This window comes from Haemaphysalis longicornis, unplaced genomic scaffold, assembly GCF_048455015.1.
Source record: "Haemaphysalis longicornis isolate Haplotype H1 unplaced genomic scaffold, Haemaphysalis longicornis Haplotype H1 scaffold_1, whole genome shotgun sequence".
NCBI lineage: Eukaryota > Metazoa > Arthropoda > Arachnida > Ixodida > Ixodidae > Haemaphysalis > Haemaphysalis longicornis.
Window position 1 is genome coordinate 474,891,249 of NW_027526203.1, and position 24,855 is coordinate 474,916,103.

General features: G+C 48.3%; 1 protein-coding gene across 3 annotated transcripts in view; it reads left to right on the top strand.

Moving 5' to 3' along the window:
• Positions 1–19,653, top strand: part of Gig (TSC complex subunit tuberin) — a 99,514-nt gene extending 79,861 nt beyond the window's left edge. For all 3 annotated transcript variants that reach the window (XM_077688227.1, XM_077688228.1, XM_077688229.1), the window contains 4 exons: positions 1,042–1,522; positions 2,342–2,420; positions 11,435–11,529; positions 19,417–19,653. In XM_077688227.1, coding sequence (XP_077544353.1) covers positions 1,042–1,522; positions 2,342–2,420; positions 11,435–11,529; positions 19,417–19,548 — 787 coding nt within the window. In that variant the 3' untranslated portion in view covers positions 19,549–19,653. The remainder of the gene's footprint in view (positions 1–1,041; positions 1,523–2,341; positions 2,421–11,434; positions 11,530–19,416) is intronic.
• Positions 19,654–24,855: the final 5,202 nt, after the last annotated feature.

The window sequence follows — 24,855 nt, forward strand, 5'->3', positions numbered from 1 at the left end:
CGCAACACAATCCAACACAATCCACTTAAATCCAAGCCAAGCCAATCGAATCCAATCCAATGCCCCTCGCGAGAGAGTGTTCGCTATCGGAGATGAGAGGGGGTGAGCGGCGGAGAGCGCAGCTCGCGCGGCGAGGAGAATGGGGGAGGGGTGTGGACGGACAACAACAACGCCATATGGAGGGACAAGGCGAGTGAATGAGATGCAGTCGCATGTAAAAGCTTGTTTGTTTGTTTGTTTGTTTATTTATTTATTTATTAACATACCTGCATTCGCCAAGAGGCATTGTGGTAGGGGTGTTATACAGGAAAATACCCACAAAGAATCACAGGCACGGCATAATGACATCAAGGCAAGAAAATGTAATGAAAAAACACCGGAAACAACAGACGACAGTGACACACTAAAAAAAAAAACCGAGAGAAAAAACATGTTTCAGATCATGTGACCATACTGATGTGCTGCCAGGGCTTCGCATACAAAGATTATAGCGGAAACGGCAGATAAACGCAGATAACAGCAGAAAACAGTGACAAAAAACTACTAAAAAAACAATTAAAGTCATGTTGTGCCCATGCGCAAGTGCTGCCAGAGCGCAGCGGGAGACAATTCAGGGGGGCAGCAACAACAGTGTCGGGTAGGACGTGTCGGGTAGGACGGGGGGGAAAATGACGCTTGGAATGTAGATGTACGGCAAGAGCATTCAGCAATTTTTTTACTGTTGTCCCTTCATCTAGATACATACGTGGGCGGATGAAGGTGCTTATATCGATCTATTGCCACCTCCTCACACACAATCTGTTTCAAAAATAAACACCTAGAAAAGGTTCGTCGCAGTTGTAGAGTGCCCCATGAGAGAGATTGTTTAAGGTCTGTAACGCTAATTTCATAACTGTAAGAGTTAGTAACAAACCGTACAGCACGATTTTGAATTGCCTCCGGGTTATTTACAAGGATTTGGGTCCCATGACAAAAATGGAACGCACATTAGAGAAGAGCAAAATTTGCTTGACAGCAGCTCCAGGCACCTCCCCCTGCCAGGTTTGTGTTCCTGCACCTGTTCCGGAGCGAGAGCGAGCGGGCCCTGCAGCTGGGGGAGCGGGAGGCGGAGCGGTCGCTGGCCGTCTTCGACCTGATGCCCACGCACGAGACCCACCGGCTGGGCCTGGTCTACGTGGGGGGTGGCCAGGCAGGCCAGGAGCAGGCCATCCTGTCCAACACGCACGGCTCGGTGCGCTACACAGCGCTGCTGCGGCAGCTCGGCTCGCTGGTGTGCCTCTCCGAGCTGGACCCCCGGCGCACCTATGTGGGCGGCCTCGACTGTTCCGAGCGGCGCGAGGACGGCGTCCACGGCCTCTGCTGGCAGGACGACGTCACCCAGGTCGTCTTCCACGTGGCCACCCTCATGCCCAACGGCAGCAGCGACCGTCAGCGGGACAACAAGAAGCGCCACATCGGCAACGACTTTGTGCTCATCGTGTACAACGACAGCGGCGAGCCCTATGACATGGCCACCTTTCGGGTAACACCCCTGGACCTTTCTTTTGCTGCACTGCTTTTTTTTGAGCAGTTCTCCCTGCTGGAGGGCGCAACCTCGCAGGGGCTGCTTTGGTGCACTCTGCGATTTTTGGATTCTGCCACCCACCGTGACTGAAGTCTCACCCGGTCTTGTTATCGTGCGCTTGTATGATGAAACTGGGCTTGGGGAAGGTTAGCATTGATACTTAACGATGTAACGCTTCTCAAGACAATCCACTGTTGCTTTAAAGTGGTGACAACAGCGCGGGCAAATATAGCTGCTGCTTGACTAGGCCAAGCCGGCTTTACCACATCGTGACACTTCTAATTCCTTCCTTTATTTCTCTGAACTGATTTGGGCAGTAGTTATTTTCCTAGTGAAAAAAAGAAACAGATTGTTGTATATTTGTGAAAATCTGCTATTGGTTTATTGGGGCTAGATTGTTCCAAAATGTACCTTAACAGTGCTTAGAGAGTGAATAAGTCTTCATCCCAATACTACTTACTTGGAGAAATGTGTGAATTGTGCCATCCCATGGTGATAATGTGGCCCATGTTTATTCCAATGAACAACTTTATACTCTGTCTGAAAATGTTTCCTGCAAAGTGACGTGATTCTCGAGAGCATGGTATGGTAAGACTTCGATTGGCAGACTCCTGTGGAAGAAGTGAATGCGAAAAAGTGTTATCCCAGCTACAGCAATGACATGAGGGGAGAGCAGCACTGCTTTGTCATTGTTGTAGAGTATGCGGGAGCAGCAAGTGCTCCGTGCCGTGCTAGCCATGAGGGCAGCAGCTACAGCAGTGCTTGCCCCCCTTGCAGGGCAAGTTCCAGCATGCGTGCGTGGTGGTGGAGCCGGTCAAGCTGGGCCTCAACCTGGTCTCCCTACTGGGCAAGCCCGGTGAGGCGCCCTTCCTGCACTGTGCCTGGAGCACCACGGGCACGGCAGGCCCCGTCCGTCCAGCAGCGCATCATCGTGCGCTGCGGGAAGGACGGGGCGTGGCCGTTTTTTTTCTCTGTGTGGTGTTGGTCCCCATCGTGTTTATGTCGAGGGAGACTGGGGGCACCGCGTCCGATCTTCGGCTAGCCCTTGTAACGGGTGAGCGCGGCAGCGGGTGCAGTTTATCTTCTTCGTCCTCTAACCAAGCTGCCTGTGCCCGTCTCTCTCTCTATCAAGGCAGAAGCCTTAAAGAGACACTGCAGTCAAACCCCGTGATAACAAAATCCCACGAGTATATTCTTGGATCCCCAGTGAGACGCCCATATCTCGTGGAAATGTTTTTGGAAAGCGATTCCGCATTAGCGAAATTCATTGCGAGTCCGGTTGGCATTTCACCTACCCATTTGAGGCTAACAGTGTCTAAAAAGTGCTCAAATGCATTTTTTTCAGACTCAGAGTGTTAAAACTTTTGCCACATCACACTTGCTGCCATATTTGTTTACAAAACAGGCCGTGCAGCAGGCAACCGTGAAGGCAGCCCCGCAGCGACACCACCAGGCATAGAGTTTCATACTAATATATACCAGAGGGAAATCTGGTGCTGCAATCGCGGGCCGTCATGGGCGCCGCCATTGCAGCTAGTGACGTTCCTTGCCTACTTGGCTTAGCTAGCCACATGGCTTCATTTTTGTCTCGAAGCCAAAATCCACAAAAAGAGGCAACATTTTTTCTTGTTCATCTTGCGTGAAGCTTCAAAGTAATCCCTGACAACTAAATCTTTTTGTAGCTTCAATTTTATGAGAACAAAACAAATTTGGATAACCTTTTGCAGCAATATTGTTGCTTTTTTTTCAGCCAGTCAACTTTTCAGCCTGTTTATGATCCATACCAAGGAGAAGTGGAACGTGCTGCTTGGTACATCACAGAACTTTTGCTGAAGTGTGGCTCCCCTAGACAGTGGCGCCAGATTTTCCTCTAGTATATGCAGTGGAATCTCGGTCATACAAATCTCAAGGGGCGGCAAAAATATTCGTATCACCAGAAAATTCGTATCATCAGAAAACGAGAAAAAATGGAATAGTGCCGCGCGTGTGACAGACGGCGGCGACATGGCGTTGGCTCTTGCCGTGAAGAGGTGCTAGTAGCTTCAGCGACCGCTTGCAACCTTTTGTTAAAATGCAGCTCAAGGTGTAAACTAAAATGCTTATGCGGGAAAGGAGCTCACAAAGTGGGAGAAAACTGCGCTATAAAATGCCATCCGCGCCGAATATCCGCCGCGGAGGTGGCCCAGCCAGCTGCTGCGAGCGCTTTGAAATTGCCGCCATGAGGCACACGTCTCCCCATTGGCGCAAGTCATGAGGCTGCTCCCACTGCTGTTCGCGGCAACCGAGGCAGAGGCTGGCGCCGGGGTGCCAGGCCGAATCGTCAACGCGGGAGTCAAAAGAACGCGTGCTCATCGTCGACGCGACGTGCACACACGAACCGCATGCGATTCGTGCGCGTCGGCGTTGCGTGTGCGTTATTTTCACACCCACGTTGGCGATTTCACCCCCGCGACAGATTCTACCTCGCCCGGTAAAAAGGACGCCCAACGCGTGCGACAGTGGGAGGAGCCTGCCGACTTGCGCCGCGCCAATGGCAAGGCGCGCTCTTCATGGCGGCAGTTTGAAAACGCTCCGGGCAGCCCGGTGGCCCCGCCGGAGATGTTTAGGCTCACCACGGTTGCGGATATTTGATTGGCGCTTTTCCTAGCCGCGCAGACGATGCTTTATAGTGTTGTTTTCGCCCACATTATCAGCTCCTTTACTGTACAAGCAACTTCATTTGTTCCTTAATGGCATCTTAAAGAGCGATCAGAAGCGGTCGGTCGAGCTACCCGCACCACTTCGCTGCCGGTGACGCCGCCATGTTGCCGCCGCTTGCCGCACCGCGCTCCCTGTTCTGCGGCCGCGCGCAGCATGCAGGTGGTATTCGCGGCGGCGTCAGCGCGCCTTTGGCGTGCGCGGCACGTTTCCGTGAGCAGAAAACGCTCCATGCGGTTCACACTTCAACATAATCTACGCGCAAGTGGCGCAGGCAACACGGCAAGGCGACAACAGGGTAACTAGAGAGTAGGGCGTAGACCTCAGAAGCGAGGAATGCGGAGAAGGCAAAATGGCGAAGGTATTCACTGTCAGCAATGAGGGAACGCTTGATTGCTGTGGTTTATTCAAAAAGTGTAATACAAAAAAGGAAGCTAGAGGCACCCGAGCTGCAGCCAGCGGAAACGAAAGTTTCAAAGAGAAGGGATTGTAGCGGGAGATAAAAGAAGGGAGGGAGAAAGACCAGGCGTCGAGAGGGCCGTTATATTCGTTCGGAACAGCACCTTTCCTGCAGCTATTGTAAACACCCCCCATGGAGGATTACCGTCAGCGGGGGAGGACTAATGATTTTGTGCCTGCGCGCAACCAAGGCCGCACAGCCGCACAGCCACACCAACACTCCCGCCTCGCGTCCACGCCGCAGTCTGCTCGCGGCTCGCGTGTTCGTATCACCCGCACCGGAGTGGTAAATGCGTACGGATCATCCGAATTTTTTTACATTGCATACAATACATTTTCGCCGGGGAATTTTGAAAATTTGTATCACAATGAAATTCGTATGAACCGAATTCGTATCACCGAGATTCCACTGTATTAGTATGAAACTCTATGCCACCAAGGGACGACACATGGCGGCTCTCAGCTTTGGCTTGGGCTAGGCTGCATTTGTTTAGTGTGCGGCGATCGGCATGTTCGCTCTCTGTAAGATGCCTTCACCAGCCCAAAAGTGGAAGTTTTTATCGCTATGAGATAAGGCAGCCATCATGGCCTAAGTAGTGGCCCAAGTAGAGGAAGGGAGGGTAGCATCGACGAGTTTGGAACCTCCTGCAGCTCGCTCTTCCATTTTCAAAAGCATAGACGCCACTCCTTAATGGCGCACGTGCGCGAAACAAAACAGTTCTGCCGTGGCCTTTCTGGACGTCAGCAAAGTGGTGCTCACTTAGTTTTGTGGACAGCACTGCAACAGCGAGGTGCCTCTTTCTGGCAGTTTGTCAAGAGGAGAAGCTGGACTTTGTTTGCATGCTCGGACATACTCAGTGCCGAGGGCCAAGGAGAAAAATGTGCAGAGAAGGTGAACCCTCTGGATGTTTTGGATGCTTTTAACACGATCTTGTCGTTCTTAGGCACGCTAGACTAGCAACGAACCACTTTTTGTAGTATGAGAGCTGAGCTGTGAGGTTACTGCGAGGTAAGGCTCCCGAAGTAATATAACGTACTCTCGGAAATGGATTTTCGTTTCGTTGCCGATTTTTCTCTCATTTGTGTTTCATTCTTGCAGCAATGAAATTCCCGCAGAAGCGGGTTTTTTGGCTTTACCCAGTGGTTTCGCTATTGCGAAGTTCGACTGTATTTGTCAAACATCTGGTTTTGTTTGCGTTACATAGACTGGCCCAAATAAACACACCTTTTATCGTTTATCTGGTTGATAAAGCAGTATTTAATTTATAAAGTCTGAAAGAAGAAAAATAAAACTTGGAATTTGCGGCGACCACAACAACTAACAGCAGTGCCGTGTATTCGTCATGTGATGTCATTGGATGATGTCCAAGATTGGAATTAAAACCAGTTGCAGTTTTGGTTCCATACAACATGATTGGCATCCGACATTATCGTTGGTTGGGCATTCTCGATATTCCAGGAATCGGCATACTGCGCTTCAACCACGTCTTCAGCTGTAGAATGGGTCAGATAAGCCTGCCAGCACCGCTTAGAATCGTAGCGTTCACTATCCGAGGTGTGCACAGTGGATGAATGCCCTCCATGTCACTGAAGATTCCCAACGACAAGGTGCTTCACCCACACCTTTGAAGCTTGCCTATGTCATAAGCACGTTCGCACCAAGTCAACAGTGGGCTTATTGCACTGTGCCCGCAAGCTATCGGTGCTTATGTCAACACCATGCCAACGAGAACTCACCAGCGTGTCAGTGTCAGTCAGCGTGCATTCTGCGAGCTCGCTCATGGAACAGTGAAGGTCGCAGCGCAAAGGGGTGAATTCAGTATAGAAAACATCGCCAAAATATAATGAAATCAACTGAAAAAAAACGTGCAATCGGGGATTCGGACCCGCGTGTTGCGACACCCTACATCTAATGCTTCAGGCCACTCGATCAATAACGCCAGGGATGTCAGGGCAGGAAATGCGAAGTACAGTCTATGCTCATTACACTGGATGAACTGAACTTTTGGTTACAACGCATTGAACTTTTGGTTACAACAGACCATTTTTGTTGGTTTGTTTGGTACCCATGCATTTTAAGTGGAATCCACTCCACTCACAACGGACAGCTATAGCATACTATCGGCACAGTTCTTCAATGTTTTCTAGTCATAAAACTCTGCTGTCATGGAATGAGAGAGCTTCGTGCACTGCCCAAGGGCGCTGCACTGCGGCACTGGCGTGGATGGATGGAAGGGCGTTCGGCGGGGAACGGACGCTCGCTGCCGCAGCATCAGCAATGCGCGTTTCCTTTAGTTGTCGTGGGACGCTACAACACACTTGGCATTTTGTGAGTGCCAAAAAATTTCGGGGGAACGGCCATGCTGTTACTGCGTTCCTACCTGCCGGTCTGGCTACAGAGGAAACGGCGACAAAGCATCCCTATTAATGCCTAGCATTCTTTGCCAAGTACCTCCACAGCCAGGACTGTGTAATGCCCTGCATTTCCACAAAAATGCAGATTTGGTGGAAGTTCCACTTTCAATCGTTACAATAGCGTAACAAAAATAATCCAACAAAATCAAAAATATGCATTTTATACATCTCTCCAAGAGATTGATGAAGGAAGAATAAATGAAGGAAGTCCGCAATAAATGAAGGAATAAATGAATAAATGAAGAATAAATGAAGGAAGTCCAAGAATAAATGAAGGAAGTCCGCAAAAAGTTGTCCAAAATAGGAATAAAAACTAGCGAAAATGGCAAAGCATGTAGCATTTCCACAAAAATAGATATTTGGCGGAAGTCCCATTTTTAATCATTATAATAGCGGAGATATAGATAATTGGTTGGACAGAATTTTGAGAAATAAAAAAAATAAGAAAAATGGAAAACAAAATTTTTACAAAAATGATCTGGCAAAATCAGAAATATGCATTTTATACATGTAGTCAACAGTTCAATGAAAACTCATCTGGCGAGGAAATGGCATTGAGAAAACCTTGCAAGCAATGGCCACCCCAGCCAAATCCTAAGCGCTCGGCAGCGCAGTTCGGCAAACCCACCCACTTCACTGAGAGAGGAGCGGAAGCGCGCCGCCATTCCTTACGCTGTCGCTGTAAATGAAATGCTATCAAGAATCTTCAGTGACTACGACGTCCAGGTACGTGCCCACAAGCAAGCTCCGACAGCAACTTATTCATGCGAAAGATGCGCTAGAATGAGGAAGATTCCCCAGGGTGGTCCATAAAATTCCTTGCCAGACTTGCGATGCAGCCTAGATTGTCGAAACTGGAAGCTTCAAGAGGCGACTAAAGGAGCATGAAAGCGATGTTACTAGCTGCCGCACCCAGCTAAACGCCTTGGCAGAACACCACAACCAAGCCGGTCCTGTCGTCGCTTGGGACTCGGCCAGCATCATTGCCACCGAGAAAATATTAGTCCCAGAATCCTTCCACATCCAATCCACCCCACACGCTCTTAATCGGACACGTGGGCCCTTGCCTACAACATGCACTTTGCAATGTTCCACGCATGTATAAATACGGCCGAGCCGCTTTTCACTCTTATGTGAACAAGGGACCTGTACGGGCCCCGAAACGTCATTTGTTTTTTGCGTATTGTTTTTATCATCTTATACATCTCGCCCGAAACCTGAAGGATAAACGGAAAAAAGAAGTCCACAAAAGAACGTTCTTTTCAACACTTTGAAAGAGTTTAAGTGCGCTCTCTGTAGAGCCGTAACTTTCTCATTTCTCCAGCAAGATGAGGGGATAAACCATGTCAAATGCATTTTTAATATCCAGAAAAACAATGACAGCTATGTTATTTTGATGCATCGCGGAATTAAGAGCTTGTGATAAAGTAAATACAGCCGCAGAAATACATCTATTTTCTCCAAAATCGTGTTGCTGAGGTGTAATAGTTTTATTTTCTTTGAGACATTTTTTAACCTGTTGCACAATTAGCTTTTCAAAGAGAGTGTTGAGCTCACTAGGCCTGATATCGGCCTGTAACTACCTGGTTGGTTTGGATCTCCATCCTTACATGAGGGTATGTATCACTGTTGCGACTGTGAGTATATCAGGGTAACAGGTATTTCCAGTGGAGTGATTGAACAGGTGGCATAGGTAAGAACCAGTGACATCAATAATTTCTTTTATTACTTGCATCTGGATGCCATCAAGACCTGCTGCTTTATGTACTTACCTTATACTGCCAACAGATCTTATATCTTCCATAGAAATTTCATGAAAATAGAAGTTATTACATTCATTTTTCGGTCCAGGTGACGTAGGTAACTGCAGTGGGAATTGCCTGATAAGGCCGGAACAAACATTAATGAAGAAATCTTTAAAATCATTAGCAACGTGCGGGGAGATATTATTGTGTGTGATATTATTCTTTCGATCTATTCCAATTATCTTTCTGATTATCTTCCATAGTTTTTTTCATGTCATTTTTGTTTCTGTAACCAGTTTTGCATGATACAGTTTTCTTGATTTTCTAATCATTTCTGCTGACTTATTCCCGTAATACTTAAACTGCTTGCGGTAATACTCATTTGTTTTGTTTCTCTTCCATCTGTTGTGGCATGAATCCGTACTCTTCAGAACAGCAAGCATGTCTCGAATTAACCCGGGGCACACAGGATCTTCATAACTATGTTTGAGATATCCGCTTGTAGATTGGGTAATTACCGTATAAGCCGGAATATAGGTCGAGATTTCTTAACAAAAAATTTCCCAAGAAGTCGCCCCTTGACCAATATGCCGGTCATTGGCCTAATATTAGTGGTCATCTGGCAACCAGGCAGCCCACTGGGCCCATTCAAACCGCAAGGCATCGTTGCCACCGACATCAAAATCAGATGCGCCGCCATCTTTGTTTTCTTGCCTCTCGCTGTCGGCGAACGTGCTTTTTCCATTGTCACCCAAGATGTGTTCAGGCACTTGGCGCCTGTTTCCCGCAGCAGTCAACAGAAGCATCCCCAAGCCAACAACAGCGTGTCCGACTAGCGGGGCCTTTGATGTTACCAAGAAGAGGGCACCGTCCTGGCATAAGCTGAAGGAGCACCTCTCGGTGTGCAACGCTCGGAAGACTTTGTTTTGTGGACGTCGCGCTGTGCACCTGGAACATAAGGATAAGGTGGCGACTTTTGTCTGCGAGCATCATGCGATGTCGTTACGAATGGATGGCCGGCGACATTCCTAAGACGCCTGCTGGCCGCCTGCAAGACCGTCTCTCGTGCCCCCTGCTTGGCGCTCGCCTCCTGTCGACGAGGCCTTGCGAGTGTTTAAGAAGTACTGCACTGAGTACAGGTTGCTGTGTGGAAGACAACCAGACAGAAGCAGTCGCTCACCAAGATTTCGGATGGGTGTAATGAGTAACCTTAGACAAAATAAGGGCTTATAGCCTCAATAAAACGATGTTGTGTACCTAATGTTTTTTCCCATTTCACAGCTGCAAGATAAGGGGACCTATATTCCGGCTCGACCTGTACTCCGACTTATACGGTACATTTGGGATGAAGAAAACAAAATTTTCAAATTCATTATTTATGTTGTCACTAACCAGGTTTTTGAAGTTGTGACACTCAAGTAAATTTCTAACTCTCACATACTCAATACAACAAGTTCGCTTGGGTGACTTTGACAAGGTGGTATCATACGGGCTCGTGGTAGCAACATAAACGTGTGGCAATGATCGGCAACAACGACATCGCACACACTGACTCGCAAATTCTTATCTAGGTGGCACAACATGTGATTGATGAGAGATGCAGATGCAGAGAGATGCAGTCTGCCGCTAGTGCTGGAGTCCAACTGCTCGAGTAACGGGAATGAACCCCCTTAGAGGTTGACCACAGTTGCCTTTGTGTCTTGTATGGCTCCCACGCTGATGCCATAGATGTGGCAGCTGCATGTGGAGGATCATCCGAGTGGGACTAATACCTACAGTGCACTACTCGTGCGGTGCTGTTAGGTTGTTTTGAGCATGTGGGACTGTCTGCGAGCGTATACGGGACTACTCAACCCACATTGGGAAATGTGCTGCATTTGTGTCACGCAGTCTCCTGCGGACGGTGCAGCCTGCACATCACAGTCTGCAGTGTGAGGAAACGCCACATCCTGGCTGTGCACTGCATGCAGTGGCTTGTAGGTTGCCTTCTGCAGACTCCCCTCAAGACATGCAGCTTGCTACCCGCAGGGCAGCCTTGGTTCCAGGGCGTGCGCAGGACAGGGTCAAGAACTGCTTGACTTACAAGTCACAGTTCGGTCCTTGTACGGCTTTTTCAGCTCAAGCGTCTGCTTTAAACAGCCACCTGGATCAAGCATTGCCAAAATGTCTTGAGATGCAGGCACGTATGCGCGTGGTACGTCTTCAGAGGAAGGCCTCCAGTGGTGCTTGTGGAGGCGCCCTTCCCACTGTTGAAGCTTTCCTGGCTGCTTATGTGGGTGGCCCCTTCTGGGCCGGCCAGTGGGTCCCCCCCCCTCCAGGTGGCAGATTCCAGAGCGAGGTGCATGCCCATAAATGGCTGTCCAGGTAATCTGTGGGGAAGAAGTGCTCGGTGTGCAGCATTTCTCAGGAACGAAGGCGTGATTGGGCGCGGTTCAAATATTTTCCAGAAAGACCAGTGTTTAGGAAGTGTGGGAGGCCAGGAGGCCCGCTGTTCATGGACGCCCATTGCATGTTGCGTGGTGCCAGCTGGTGAGGAAATGCTTTCCCCTCGCAGAGGTTCTGGAGCTCCTGCGGCCCACACCCGAGCCGCACCTGGTGCCCGACACCAGCCTGGCCATCCATGTGCGCCAGATCGCCCTGCACGCCAACGTGAGTGCTGTGTGCTCGCACTGCCTGGGTCTTAGCCTCCCCGTGCACTTGTGGGCCCATGCCGGGGTGGGAGCACCTGCGTGCGTCACGGCAGAGTTTGTGCCAAGGAAAGAAAGAATGTGAGCTGAGCAAGAGTTTGCTGCACTTTGCGGATTTCTTTGAAGCGCAGACACCTATTTAGTGACCAGTGCTTTGGAGCATTATGATAACACTTAGTGAAAAGCAGTTTCATGCAGATTAGAATCAACCAGGCAAGTTCAAGTGAAGAAATTGGAGCCCTATTTACTTTTCATTTTACAGTGAGAGCTGTAGTGGGGACAGTTGGGCCAGGAAGTTTTAACGGCTTTGGTGTTGTCGGTGGTGTGCAAACAAGGTTGGCCATGCATTCAATCATGATTTTCAACAAAGCTCTTGTCCGTCCTTGAGGTTGCTTCTGAAGCGGGTGCCTGTTCTAACAAAAGTATGACGGGGAAATTGGAAGAACCATGGTTTGTAGATTTTGTACTGAATGCCAACAGCAGTGGGGAAAAAAGGGAAGAAAAATTGGCTATGAAGACGGCTGGCCCAGGCCTGTGCTCACGCATGGCATGTACCATGTGTCAAATGAACCGGCGGATTGTTAAATGTCTTGCCCATAAACACATACCGACCGACTTGAGAAGCTTCATGCAGCAGCACAGTAGTTGTTGTCAACTGTTTGCCCTCCGAGTACGTCAGTTACCCGCTGGGGCGCAGCGAAATGGGCATTGTGGCCTCGTTGCCCAGTGAGGGCTCCTCCCATGGCCCCGACATTTGTTGCCGCTTTTCTTCCACGGGCTGCTGTAGAATGTCACGGTGCTCAGCGGGCAAGTTGTTGACAACAATGTAGCATCCACCGTGCTGCTGGACACAGCTTCTCAAGTGGCCAGGGCCGAGTGCTGGGCATGCCGGCTGCTTGCTCACTTTCTTTACGGCACAGGATATTGTGGAGGACAGTGTGCGAGGCAAAAGTTGGAGAAAACGCTGCGTTAGTGCGCACACGACTCTGCACAATACCCACTGTTGTGACCCAGTGCCGAGCCATAGGACACAGGTTCCATCCCAGCCGGTTGCCGTTTTTCTGTTGGAAGCGAAGAATGAGATTTTGGTGCACGTTAAAGGTCCCCAGGGAGTCTCGAATTAATTGGAAGCCATTCATTACAGTGGGCGTCACAGCTACAGGCGTAGCTTCGTCACATAAAGCCCCCAAGGTTTGAGTGTTTTTTCCTGTGGCTGTGAATAAGGAGGTAACTAAATGAACATGTAGTAAGCCCGATTGCCGATCATGCGCCTGCAGCCAACCGGAGTGCTTGCTTCCTGATTCTGCTTGCACGCCAGTTTCAAACTCCTCTCTGTCGCATGTGTAAGGATGTTTTCACTTTAGAAGCTTTGTGCAGACAATTGGTTTTACCTGCAGTGGCAGCCTCTCATGAACGACAGAACATGTTGACTGTGTCAGTTCTTTCCCCCTTCTGCTCCTCCTGAATGATGGTCATATGTTTGTTGACCTATTGAGTTTCCACAGAGCTGCTGCTCTTGGGCCCAAGTGAATTCCCTGGTTCCCCGTAGCAGGCAAGTGGTGGCACCAGAGGTCTGGAGAGGGTCGGCACTGCACTGGTTAATGGTGCCCATCGTGCTCCTGGGCCTCCCACGAGTCATTTTGCTGCCCCGGAATGTACGCCCCACTCGTCTCTTGGTTAGGCAGGCTGTGTGGGGCACGGGCACACTGGGTGGCATAACCAATAGCGACATGGTCCTGTGCAGCTTTCTGGCAAACATTACTGAAGCTCATACATTGAGACCTCGATCACCATATATCAAATCAAATCGTTTATTTCCCTTTCTTTTACGAAAGGAGGGCACAACCGCAGAAAGCCACTGTTACAAGCGGCTTGACGAGGCGGCTGCCCCGGTTTCCGGCAACAGCAGATATCACAACCGTATGCGATATGATTTCATTACACATCTTGTGGATTAAACGAGAAAAAAAAAAAAGACACGCACACGCACGCACGCACGCACACGCGAGAATTAAACGGAAGACATAATAATCTAATCAAATCACAGTCAAGGCCATATACGTAGCGGAAACGGGAATGGTAATAAGTATACAATTGCTATAATATGGGTATAAGAAGCACTATATACAATAAATACAATAACAATATATGACTGTCTCAGAACCACATGAATGCATCGCATGATTCATGGCGCAGTTTCGTGCAAAAGAGTAACAAGGAACTTCAACTATGAGCTATGGACAATCTCCGCCAAAAAATAAACACGCTACAAAAATGCCAGCCTCTCTTTGTTGTCACCTTCTCAGCTAACTCGGGCCCGAATGGCAAATCGGTCACAAAATTAAATGTAAGAGAAGCATGGGGCTTGTGAAACGGTGTTGTGCATATTTTCACCATTTGGCTGCCGGAGTCCACACAATAAAGGACCTCTAAAGGCTCGCACAGGGCTGCAACCCCGCAGAGACATTTCACAGCAGCATTCGGAGCAGGGGTGTCTGATCTCACTTGCACTCTCCAAGAGGCTGCAGGCATTTCAATTGCCCTTTCCCCCCCCCTCAATCATATAGCACATTGCCCAAGATGTTGCGCGCGTTAATAACACACTGAATACTGCCTACACAAGGCTGCAGACTGCAGTGTTGGTGCAAACACAGCCTGCAGAGTGAAAGGCAAAAGCTTAGAGTCAACGAAGGGCAGGCCTGAGTAAGAATTAAGTGAGGACAAGGGCCAGAATGCCTGGATGGAGCGAACAGTGGAGTGTGTTCTATCGGCACTGGCTAAATGCCGCACAGCCATCCATGTTGTTTGCGCGGCGCATACAGGGATGACGAGCAAGCTTTTAGGCATCTATAATAGGCATTGACAAGTGCCATTTAGGCATAAATAGGGATTGAACACCACTGTTTAGGCATATATAGGCACAATTCATGTATACTTCAGCAGCATATTTCAAGACAATCTTTTCACTTGCAATGAAAACAGTGGGCAAATCTTGTGCTGGGGGAACGTAATTTTACTTCCTTCATGAAAATAGGTCAGAGAGGTACCGCAACTTCAACAGATTTACGTGAAATGTAGGGTGATTCGACACTGGAAAAAAGTCTTGTAATAAAATACATGACAAGCTTCAGTGTTGTATGGTTGAAGCTCTGCGTCCTTTCAGTTGATATTTGTTTGTGAAAAAAGAATGCTCAACGTCCACTGAAGTTGGCGGGGCGTGCTGGCACTTCAGGACGCTCGATGATCGAATTCCATCTGGACAACAAAATGTTTGTCGCTCAGAACTTTTGTCACTTCTTTTAGCGCAGGCAATCCAAGAATTTTTGTCCCGGACAGATTTAAGCTTTGAAATGACTCTGTCAGCAACCAGTCCTGCGGGGACGGTGGTGGACCCGCCCTGGATTCTTAAAATGAGCTTAACATTCTGAGTCAGAGTAGCGCCAAAGTTTTCAGTTGCTGAATACTTTCTGTTAAGAGTGTGAAATAAGCACGCGAACATGCCAAGTCAAGTTCAAGTGTGCCATGATTCTAAGGACCCAAGCATGATTCCAACGACCAGTGTGATCCATAAAATCGTGTCAGCTATGAAGCTGTTAGTACGGTGCTGCTAGTGCCACCTCTCTATTGTTAGTTTGTTGTAGTAGTCTTGCGCTCTTATACATGTTTCCAAGGGGGCAACAAGGGCTCTTGGGAAAGAGGTGCAGTCGGTAACGGCTGCTTGACAACATGAATGCGCCTTCAAGAAAGCTTTATTGACTGCATCTATTCATTTGTTGACAGAAGAGAACTAGCTTCTCAGCTCTTCACAGTACTGATGAATACCATGAATAATTCAGTGAAGTACCATAATTCGAGACAATCCTGTCCTGCAGAAGTGGATGACCAACGTTCCTGTTAAGAATAGCACCACTCAGTAGCTATAGGCTGTATATACCGATTGCAACATCAAACTGCTGGCAAAATTTTTTAAAAATAACCCTTAGAGCTAGGTTGCGAACGCCCTTGAAAGTTATCCGGCATGGCAGATGACAGTTTTGCGACCAGACTGTTTAAAAAAGTGGTGATATGCTCCATCTATACCCTCTGTCTCTCGATCCTCCTTCATGCTGTACATGCTAAGTCTTGATTGCCGGCAGTGTTCCCGCCAATCACCTTGGTGCTGCCGTTCGTGGCGTCACCTTCAAGCTTTCGTGTGTAACATGTTCACAGGGTTTTCCCAGGGCGGCGTCTTTGACTTCGAGAGGCACATGGGCAGTTGTGTTGCGTTCATTATTTTCTTTGCTGGGTTTTTATGGTGTTGGCAAGAGACAGGGCATGTCGGCACCAGTTTTTGCCATTGATTCGCGGACACAGCGTGACATAATAATAACAGCGGCAAAGCTGGCTGTGGTGTCAGTGTGTTCGGGCCTCTGGAGGTGGAACTTAGTTGCTTGGGGTAACCTCCGACCAAGGTGGCGGTGGCTCGAACATGGGTTTCCACGTCTCATCGTGTTTAGCACGGCGCACAGGTTCTGTTTGCAAATGGCGTGCGACACACATTGAGTTTGCGACTTCTGAAGGGAGGACAGCAGCATAAGCAAAACATGGACGAAAAAAAAGAAAAGGCGTCTATACCCAATAAGGCATTTTTAAGTGCTAAAAAGCCTGGAAAGGTGCAAACCTTAAAATAGGCACTAATAGGCACAATAAAGGATTGCTTAAAATGATCCCTTCCCCTTAATTCATGCTGGTATGTAAAATAGGCTCGATATGGACTCAAGGAAAAAATAGGCAGTTTGCCTGAAGTTGCGGTCTCTAGTGGTGATGGTGCCAACTCATCGTAAGGCACTGGTCGTTGCATAAATGGAGGACATCAATGTGTGTTGTATTTCTTATGTAGTAGAACTCTGTGTGCATATAGGGAGGTGAAGCTTAAGTTTGCCTAGAGGTCTTGGCGCTGTTTTTCTTGCAAAGCACCGGCCTTTTTTTTTCCCCGGGAGTGAGAGGGGTGTTCACCGCGCTTGGGACATGCAACAATGAGCGCACGTGCAGCCGGGCGTTCCCATTGTTCATACCTGCGAGTTGGGGAGATTAGTGCCGCGGGTGGTGCGGGGCAGCAGAAGGGACTCGGCAGCTGCTAGTGCATGCAGATTACCAGCATGTGCTGTTTCAGGAGCGGTTAGTCTTCAGTTCGGGAGCCATGGAAACACAATAGCGGGCATTCCCCATAATCGTTTCACGATGTCTGAGGTGGTAAAACTGAAAGCGAAGGCTAATCCTTCCGCCTTCCTTTTTTTATTGCAGATGGTAGGAACAAAAAAAGGTGGAGCAAAAAAAATAGACCAAAAAACTCCACGTTGTGCTTCTACCATTGTAAGCTCCCGGGTTGAACGGCCTGTCTTTCTTCTGTTCCCTTCACTGGTTCTCTGCCTGCTTTATCCATCTGCAGCAGGCTCACTCGTAGAGGTGTGACATTATTGCACTACAAAGCAACCACTTGTTGTCGCAGCAGTGCCTACAGGGTCATGAAAAAAACGGAGAAATAACAGAAAAGGGCACGGAACATTGCCGGAGTCCCAATTCCTGACAAGCTGTAGTGCTGTTTCCACCACGCTGTCACCCGAACCCATAGTTGTACTCTATGCGGGTCTATCTCTGTGACAAGCATTGCGAACAGAAATTCCTTCAGTGACAAGCAAAATGGAAATGCGGCGTTGTCAGCGCATTCCTTTAGTAGCAGGTGCCTTTTTAATGCTTTTTTCATATGTTTCAAGAGTGAGAAATAAGATATTAACCATTATCAATTACGTTTATCTTACCTATCTTGCGAACCTCAGTGCTTCTAGTCCATAAAATCTGGATGTTTGAAGTGTGAACACATGAAGGAAGTAGGGAACAAGAGCAAAATGCGCTGTGACAAATTGAACAGTTGTCGCCTTGCTGATGAAAAGACGGCCCAAGAACACGTTTCATCCTGTGTAATTGTGGCCGGTCGAATGGCACGGAGCATACGACGTGTCTCTAGCAGACAACAAGACGAGCGCAGGCAAAAATGAACTCAATAGCTACTCTACGTAGAAACCAAACTAGTTAGTTGCTGGAAACATGCTAACATATCATTTTCATCATCATCAACAGCCTTCTCAGGTCCACTGCAGGTCAAAGGCCTCTCCCTGTGACTCCCAACCACTCCTCTCCTGTGCTGCTCAAGTCCATTGTTGGCCACCGAATTCACCTATTTCATCCCTCCGTCGTGTTATTAGCCTTCCCTTTCTTCGAGACCCATATCGTGGTATCCATTCCATTACCCTAATTGTCCACCGGTTGTTAGCTCGTCTCACTACATGGCCAGCCCAAGTCCATTTGTTTTTCTTTACTTGAACTATGATATCATCTACTCGAGTTTGCTCCCTGATCCAGGAAGCTCGTATACTGTACTTAAGTGTTACTCCTAACATTATTCGTTCCAAGGCTTGTTGAGCTGATCTAAGTTTGCTTTCCAGTTGCTTAGTAAGGCGCCAAGTTTCAGCTTCGTATGTAATCACCGGCAGTATGCGCTGGTTGTATATTGTTCGTTTTAGTGATAGACGTAGCCTACTTTTCATTACCTGGGAGTGCTTGCCGAGTGCTCCCCAGTCCATACCTATTCTGCGCCGGATTTCTCTCTCCTGGTTGGGGTCAGCGCTAAACATCTGTCCAAAGTAGTTATATTCTTTTACTTCTTTTAGCATTTTGTTTTCTAAGCTGAAGACGGCACTTTCGGCATGCTTATTCTTCATTACTTTAGAAGAACAGAAGAGGGCTTGACCGCATAAGACATATTGAGTGCGGGAAGATGCGCATTGTCATGAGAATAAGTGGCGTCAGCCAGTGGTCAGATCTCGCACCAGCCAACAGATGTTTGCATCATTGCAGGTGTGTTATGCTTTTTGCATTTATTTATTTGTCGAATGCTCGTTAGAAAGCGCAGTTTCTTGTTCCCATCAGCATAGAATGGGTTATAAGTCAAGACAGCTTTGATTCTCGCAACGCATAGACATATTCAGAGCAGCGAGATGCGCACCGTCACATGGGAATAAGCGACGGTGGCCAGTGGTCGGATTGCACACCAGCAAACAGATCTTTGCATTACCGCAGGTGTGTTATGCTTTTTGCATTTTTTTATTTGTTGAATGTTCGTTAGAAAGCACAGTTTTTTGTTCGCATCGGTGCAGTGAAACCGAAAGGGTTTTAAGTTGAGATGAGTTCGATTCCGTCACGTGAGAATAAGCGACAGTGGCGACAAGTCGAAAGAAAATTTTACCCGGACCTCATCTTATCACAAGAAATGCAGCACGCGCGCAGTGGAAAAAGCACAAGCCAAAGCAGCACCAGCAGCTCCCGCATGCTCCTCCTGGAGAGGGGAGACTGCAGCGCCCTCCGGTCAACTTTCGGTAGCCTATATCGGGAAGCCTGTATGGAAGGGCTTGGCCTGCTGCAGTGGGGAGGAGAAGCGCTATCTCAACCATACCCTGGGTCTTTACACTGGCATGGCAGTGCTGGTTGGTGAGTCGGGCCTGCTCTAGTCTGCTACCTTGCCTCGTGTGGTCCAGTGCCGGAATCCAGCTGTAGCGGAGACGTGCGCGACACATGGGAGGCACAATTGTGGGATTGCGGTAGAATGCTTGCAAGTACAGTGCAAGCGTTTGTCACGGCCTCGGTTCCCTGAAGCAGTGGCACTGCCTGGGGAACTCTTGGCGGGCGTTCACTGCACTGCTGCCCTCGAGGTGAGGCCTGTTCTGCACGCCCCATGTGATGCAGCGCATTCCCGCCGGTGGGCGCCTCGAATGGGCCTCGCTGCAGCAGCCCTGCATGCACTGCGCGTGTGCAGGTGGCGTGTACCAGCCTGGACCCGTCGCGCAGCTCCTCGGTCAACAACTGGCACGCACGGCTGCGCCACCTGCAGCGGCTGCAGGAGCGCCTGACCAGGCAGCGCTCCCCCGATGATCGTCCGGACCTCTGAGCGCAGCTGTCTTCATTCAGGGGAACCCAATAAAACCTCTGCTAGGCCTCTGTAAATACCTCCAGTGTCAATGAAGAGGCCATGCAGTGAAACTGTAATGCACAACACCCCTTTCAGTGTGCTTTTGCTTATTTGAAGACAGTCCTGAGAGGTGAGGTGCGCACTTTACCACAGTTGAAGCAGCTGACTCAAGCTTGCTCAGGGTGGTGCTTTTCCATAGGTACGTCTCAGTCAATCTCCACTGGGCCCACGCATTCAAACTTGGCCTCACTTGTCAGTGCAGTGACGAGAACGCGGGTTCGATTCCCGGCCGCGGCGGCTGCTTTTCTGATGGAGGTGAAAAGCAACCCCTCCCGTGTGTACATTTCGGTGCACGTTAAAGATCCCCAGGTGGTCAAAATTAATCCGGAGCCCTCCACTATGGCGCGCCTCGTCGTCTGCGTTGCGTCGGCGCGTTAAACCCTACAATCAATCAAATCATGTATTGACAGCAGACGGTGATGATGTACCGTTTACACCCGCACCGTTAACTCAATAACAGCAAATTTAGAGCCGTTTTCTATAATTATATATACTCCCCCAAGGCGCCCTTGTATACAGCCATCGAGCGCGCTATAAAATCCGAGAGGATGCCCACACAATGGTGCGAAAGCAGAATGAGTTTGATCTATAAAGGCAAGGGAGAGAAGGTCAAGGCAAGCTCATACAGGCCAATTACAGTCACGTCAGTGCTCTATAGATGAGCTATACAAGCCATCAAAGCCGAGTTGTTGAAGTGGGTGGAAAGTAACGGTATTTTAGGGGAACTGCAAGATGGATTTCGGCCGGGTCGGCGCTTAGAAGACAATATTTTCGTATTAACCCAGACCATTGAAATTTCGGCAGCACAGGGCAGACCAACATGGCTACTGTTTCTGGACATAAAGGGAGCCTATGACAACGTAGATAGGGGATTGTTGTGGCATATACTGGCAGAAGAGGGGATTGGGTCAGAATTTGTAGGGCTGCTAAGGGCAATATATGAGGATAACAAGGCGCATATATTAATGGGAAGGGCGTACAGGCACAGAGCCCGTGTACATTCGACGAGATTTAAAACAGGGGTGCCCCCTTTCGCCATTGCTGTTCACACTTTACAGTAGAGGAATGGAAAGACTATTGGAGGAGACTGGGTTAGGCTTTGACTTCTCGTACCAAAGCAATGGAGAGTTGGTAGAGCAACGAATTCCGGGATTGATGTCTGCGGACGATATAGTGTTGCTGGCAGATAATTCGGAAGACCTTCAAAAACTGGCCGACATTTGTGGTGATGAGGCAACGTACCTAGGCCTACATTTTAACCCACAGAAATCTGGAGTCATGGTGTTTAACGAGGAAGCTCATACAGCACCAATAAGGATTGAAGCCATACCATTAGTAAACAATTACAAATACTTGGGGATCTGGATTAATGAAGGAAAAGGCTACCTGAATGCCCATGAAGAACACCTCAAACTGAAAGGGAGACGAAATGCAGCGGTAATGAAACATAGAGCACTTTGGGGATACAATAAGTACGAGGTAGTGCGAGGCATCTGGAAAGGGGTAATGGTGCCGGCGCTCACGTTCTCTAATGCTGTATTATGCTTAAAGTCAGATATCCTGTCGGGACTGGAGGTTAACCAAAAGGCAGTCGGCATATTAGCACTGGGAGCTCACAGTAAGACTACAAATGAGGCGGTACAAGGCGATATGGGTTGGGCTTCATTTGAGGCGAGGGAAGCGCAAAGTAAAATACGTTTTCAGGAGCGGCTTAAACATTTAGATGAGAAGAACTGGGCAGCCAGAGTGCACAGGTACCTGTACCTTAAAAGTGTGGACACCCAATGGCGGAAGAGGACGCGAAAGCTGGCGACTAAATATAACTTGACCGCGGCAAATAAACAATGGGAGGCAGTTAAAAAGCAAGTGAAGGAAACAGAGACGCTCATGTGGAAAGAGAGGATGGAAAAGAAGGGATCACTGGGAATCTACAAAGCAAGCAAACAAGAGATCCGGAAAGAGAACTTTTATGACAACAATAGAGGTAGTGCGTTGCTCTTTGAGGCGTGGGCTGGCTGCTTGAGAACTCGAACTTACATGAGCAAATATTTGTCACAGGATGAGACGTGTGGGGTGTGGCAGGGATAAAGAAACAATCGACCACATTGTAATAGAATGCCAAAAGATTCAGCCGGCTAGAATTTGGGGGAATTAGTCCTACTTCCTGAGGCACTGGGCTTCGCAGTAGATGGAAGCATTAACTGGTCAGCAGTAGGTATTACCAGAGTCCTTCAATGCTTTACTGGTCACGAAACTTCGGTGCTCGTTTCATATAGGGACCGCGGGCGCCACTACAGTGTGTGACAAGGTGGCACCATTTCAATACCAAACAATATTGCCTGACGCAACGTACGACAAAAAGAGCAAACGGGCGCTCCGGTTGAAACGCCAGATAAGAAAACCGGAAGTGGCCACGTGTGGTTACAAAAAAAACAAAACGAACCCCAGGGGATAATTCGCGGAAATATGAAAAGTAAAACCACCAGGACGTCGCAAAGCCTTTTTTACACGCGAGCCTGAGCGCAAGGTAATACAAGTTTGCAAACAGGTAATGAAGCACCGCTACTACCTGACTGATCTGACAAAAATCTGGCTTTAAGTTAGCCTTGTACAATTCTAGGTCCAGGATGCTCTCAAAAGGATTCATTCTCACACACAGTGCATTTCCACACACTGTCACACACTTATAGGCACCGGTCACTGCTCGGAGGGTGCGACGAATAAGTAACCCAGCGCCGCCCGGCGGAAGCTTGAGCTAACTTTGGGTCGGTGAGAGCCAGACGGCGGGCAGGCGTTCATATATTCGGCACCTCTCAGTTGTTTGTTTTTGCGATTCTGCAATTGTTTTTGAAAGGTGTCTCGTGCTTGAAAACTGTTCTGGCAAATGGCTTTCCCATGTCTCAAGTGCTTCTGTGCGATTTCCGGACAATTACGGGGCTGAACTACTACTGTCGGCCTCGCGTGCGCGAGAAATTAGATTGTACGTTCCCGCGCGCGTGTACACCGTGAAAGAAATTGATCCGACAGACATCGTTGCGAAGTCCCGTTCTCAGCGAGGGAAGCGTATTTACAGCGCCAAAGAGGTCAGTATTAATTTTTTCTTGTGTCACAGCCTAATAAAGTGACCACAGCGTATACAACGGCGCTCCGCAACAGAAGCATGTTTGTGTTGTTTCCTCTGTTCGCGCAACCACACCTCAGTTACTTTTTCGGTTGCCCATCTTCAGCTCGGTTGGTGTTGGCACTAATTAACAACGGATTCCAAACGTTATTAGCTGATGGCAAAGTAAACGCACTTCCGCACAGTTGGAAATCTGCTGCGGAGCTGCGGTTGTCTTTACGAAGATTCCGTTTAGTTTCGGCTTCTATCTTGTGAGTAATGTTAGAGTCGTCTTAGCGGCTAATTGTGATACAGTTTGTTCAGGCCGTTCAGAATTCTCCAAAAAAGTATATCCTCCTTCTCCCTATCCCCTGCTTAAACAATAATAACATCAACTTTCAGAGTACGCAAAACGCATTAAAGAAGTCGGCGCGACTGAATGCAACCTTGCCTTTGATAGCTTGCCACGCTCTCGCTTGGAATGCGTGGCCGAACTGAACAAGGTAGGCCAGTAAGCGGGATGCGTATTGACCATCTTGAATTTGCTTTTGGCATCACCCGCGAAGTGCTGTGAACATATTCTTGTGCAGCCTTTTGGCATCCATTCGGTGCCGTGAATGTCGCTAAAAAAAGGCTGCTGCTGATAAAACAATAGCGGCGGACGCCGTAATACCTTGTGTTATGCAAATACTATGACGGCATGCGATTCATCGCAGCGCGCGATGTGTATAGAACACTGAAAGTAAACGTTTTAGTTTTACGGCCCTTCCTGTCTGCGCTGCGCCAGAGTCCTTCAATGCTTTACTGGTCACGAAACTCCGGCGCTCGTTTCATATAGGGACCGCGACCGCCACTACAGGCGTCACCGCCGCACGAAGGTCATCCAGCCGCCGCACGTGCGGCATATTGGCCAGCTCTTGGCGTGCAAACGCTTGCTGCTTTTGGTGTCTGGGCGCTGATTTTAAGTGTGTTTTTTTTTTCGTAGTAGTTAGCGATGAATAGTCCAGTCATTGTGTATATCACCTGCCTTCAATGGGGTTTTATTTTTCGAAGTAAATTACCGTAGACTTCGGCCGCGAACGGCAACGGCTTCTGTGTACTCTGGCACAAGCGCTGCGCCGTCGTGTTTACGGATTTTAAAATCTATATTGCTTCTTTTCTTAAAGCAAAGTTGTAATTAGCACATACACGGTAGCTGTGTAGTCACGGACTGCTGCGGGACTGTCGATAATACAATAAAAAAATACTGAAAGAAACCAAGTACGCGTCGTTCAGACTACGCTTAATGAATCCGTTGATTTTTCTGGAATGCATAGAACACTAAAAGAGATAGCCCAATAGTCGTTTCGATGAGTGGGTACATACTTGAGAACATCTAAAAACGCTGCAGAAACGCGGAGGATCAAAACACGAAGAGATATATGTTGCACCATGTATCTTTCTGCATCCACGCTTTGCAATACTTGCAAAATGAGGAAGCGAAAGAAGAACAATAAAACTGATTATGTTACGAAGGGAGACAAAAGAGCGTGGTCCAGCGTACAAAAATTTATTTTTTTGCGCTGCGATGTGCAGCACACGGAGGAAACAGAATATGTTATCCTAGCGCGGTGTACTGTACTATTCGTTGTAAGAACATTAGCATGTCGTTATGTGATTCTGGAAATTTTTACTGAACGTCCAAAATACAGCCGATTTCGGACGTCCGACTATACGTACGGAAGTTTTAAAAGCGGACGTCCATCAAACCTGCAACGGACGTCATACGGACGTCCGCTGGAGCCGTAATGGACATACGGCTGACGGTCGTCCGGTGGGTAGTTAGATCTATTTCATTCAGCGTATTTTTCTGCAGCCTGCTTAACTGTGAATACTTCACTTTTTCAAGCGAACTCTTTTTTTTTTTTTTTTTAGCGTGCATTGCTGGAAGTTTTGTCTTAGCAATTTAATGGAAATATCACAAACATACTCGGTATACAGGGTGTCCCAGCTATCATGCACCAAGATTTACAAAAAAAGTGAAGGCGTAACTCGAAAGAAACCAGGTGCATAATGTTTGCAGTACTGTGAAGAAGCGGACAGTATTTTTTTCTTTAATTGGACTTAATTAACTAATTGTAATTAAT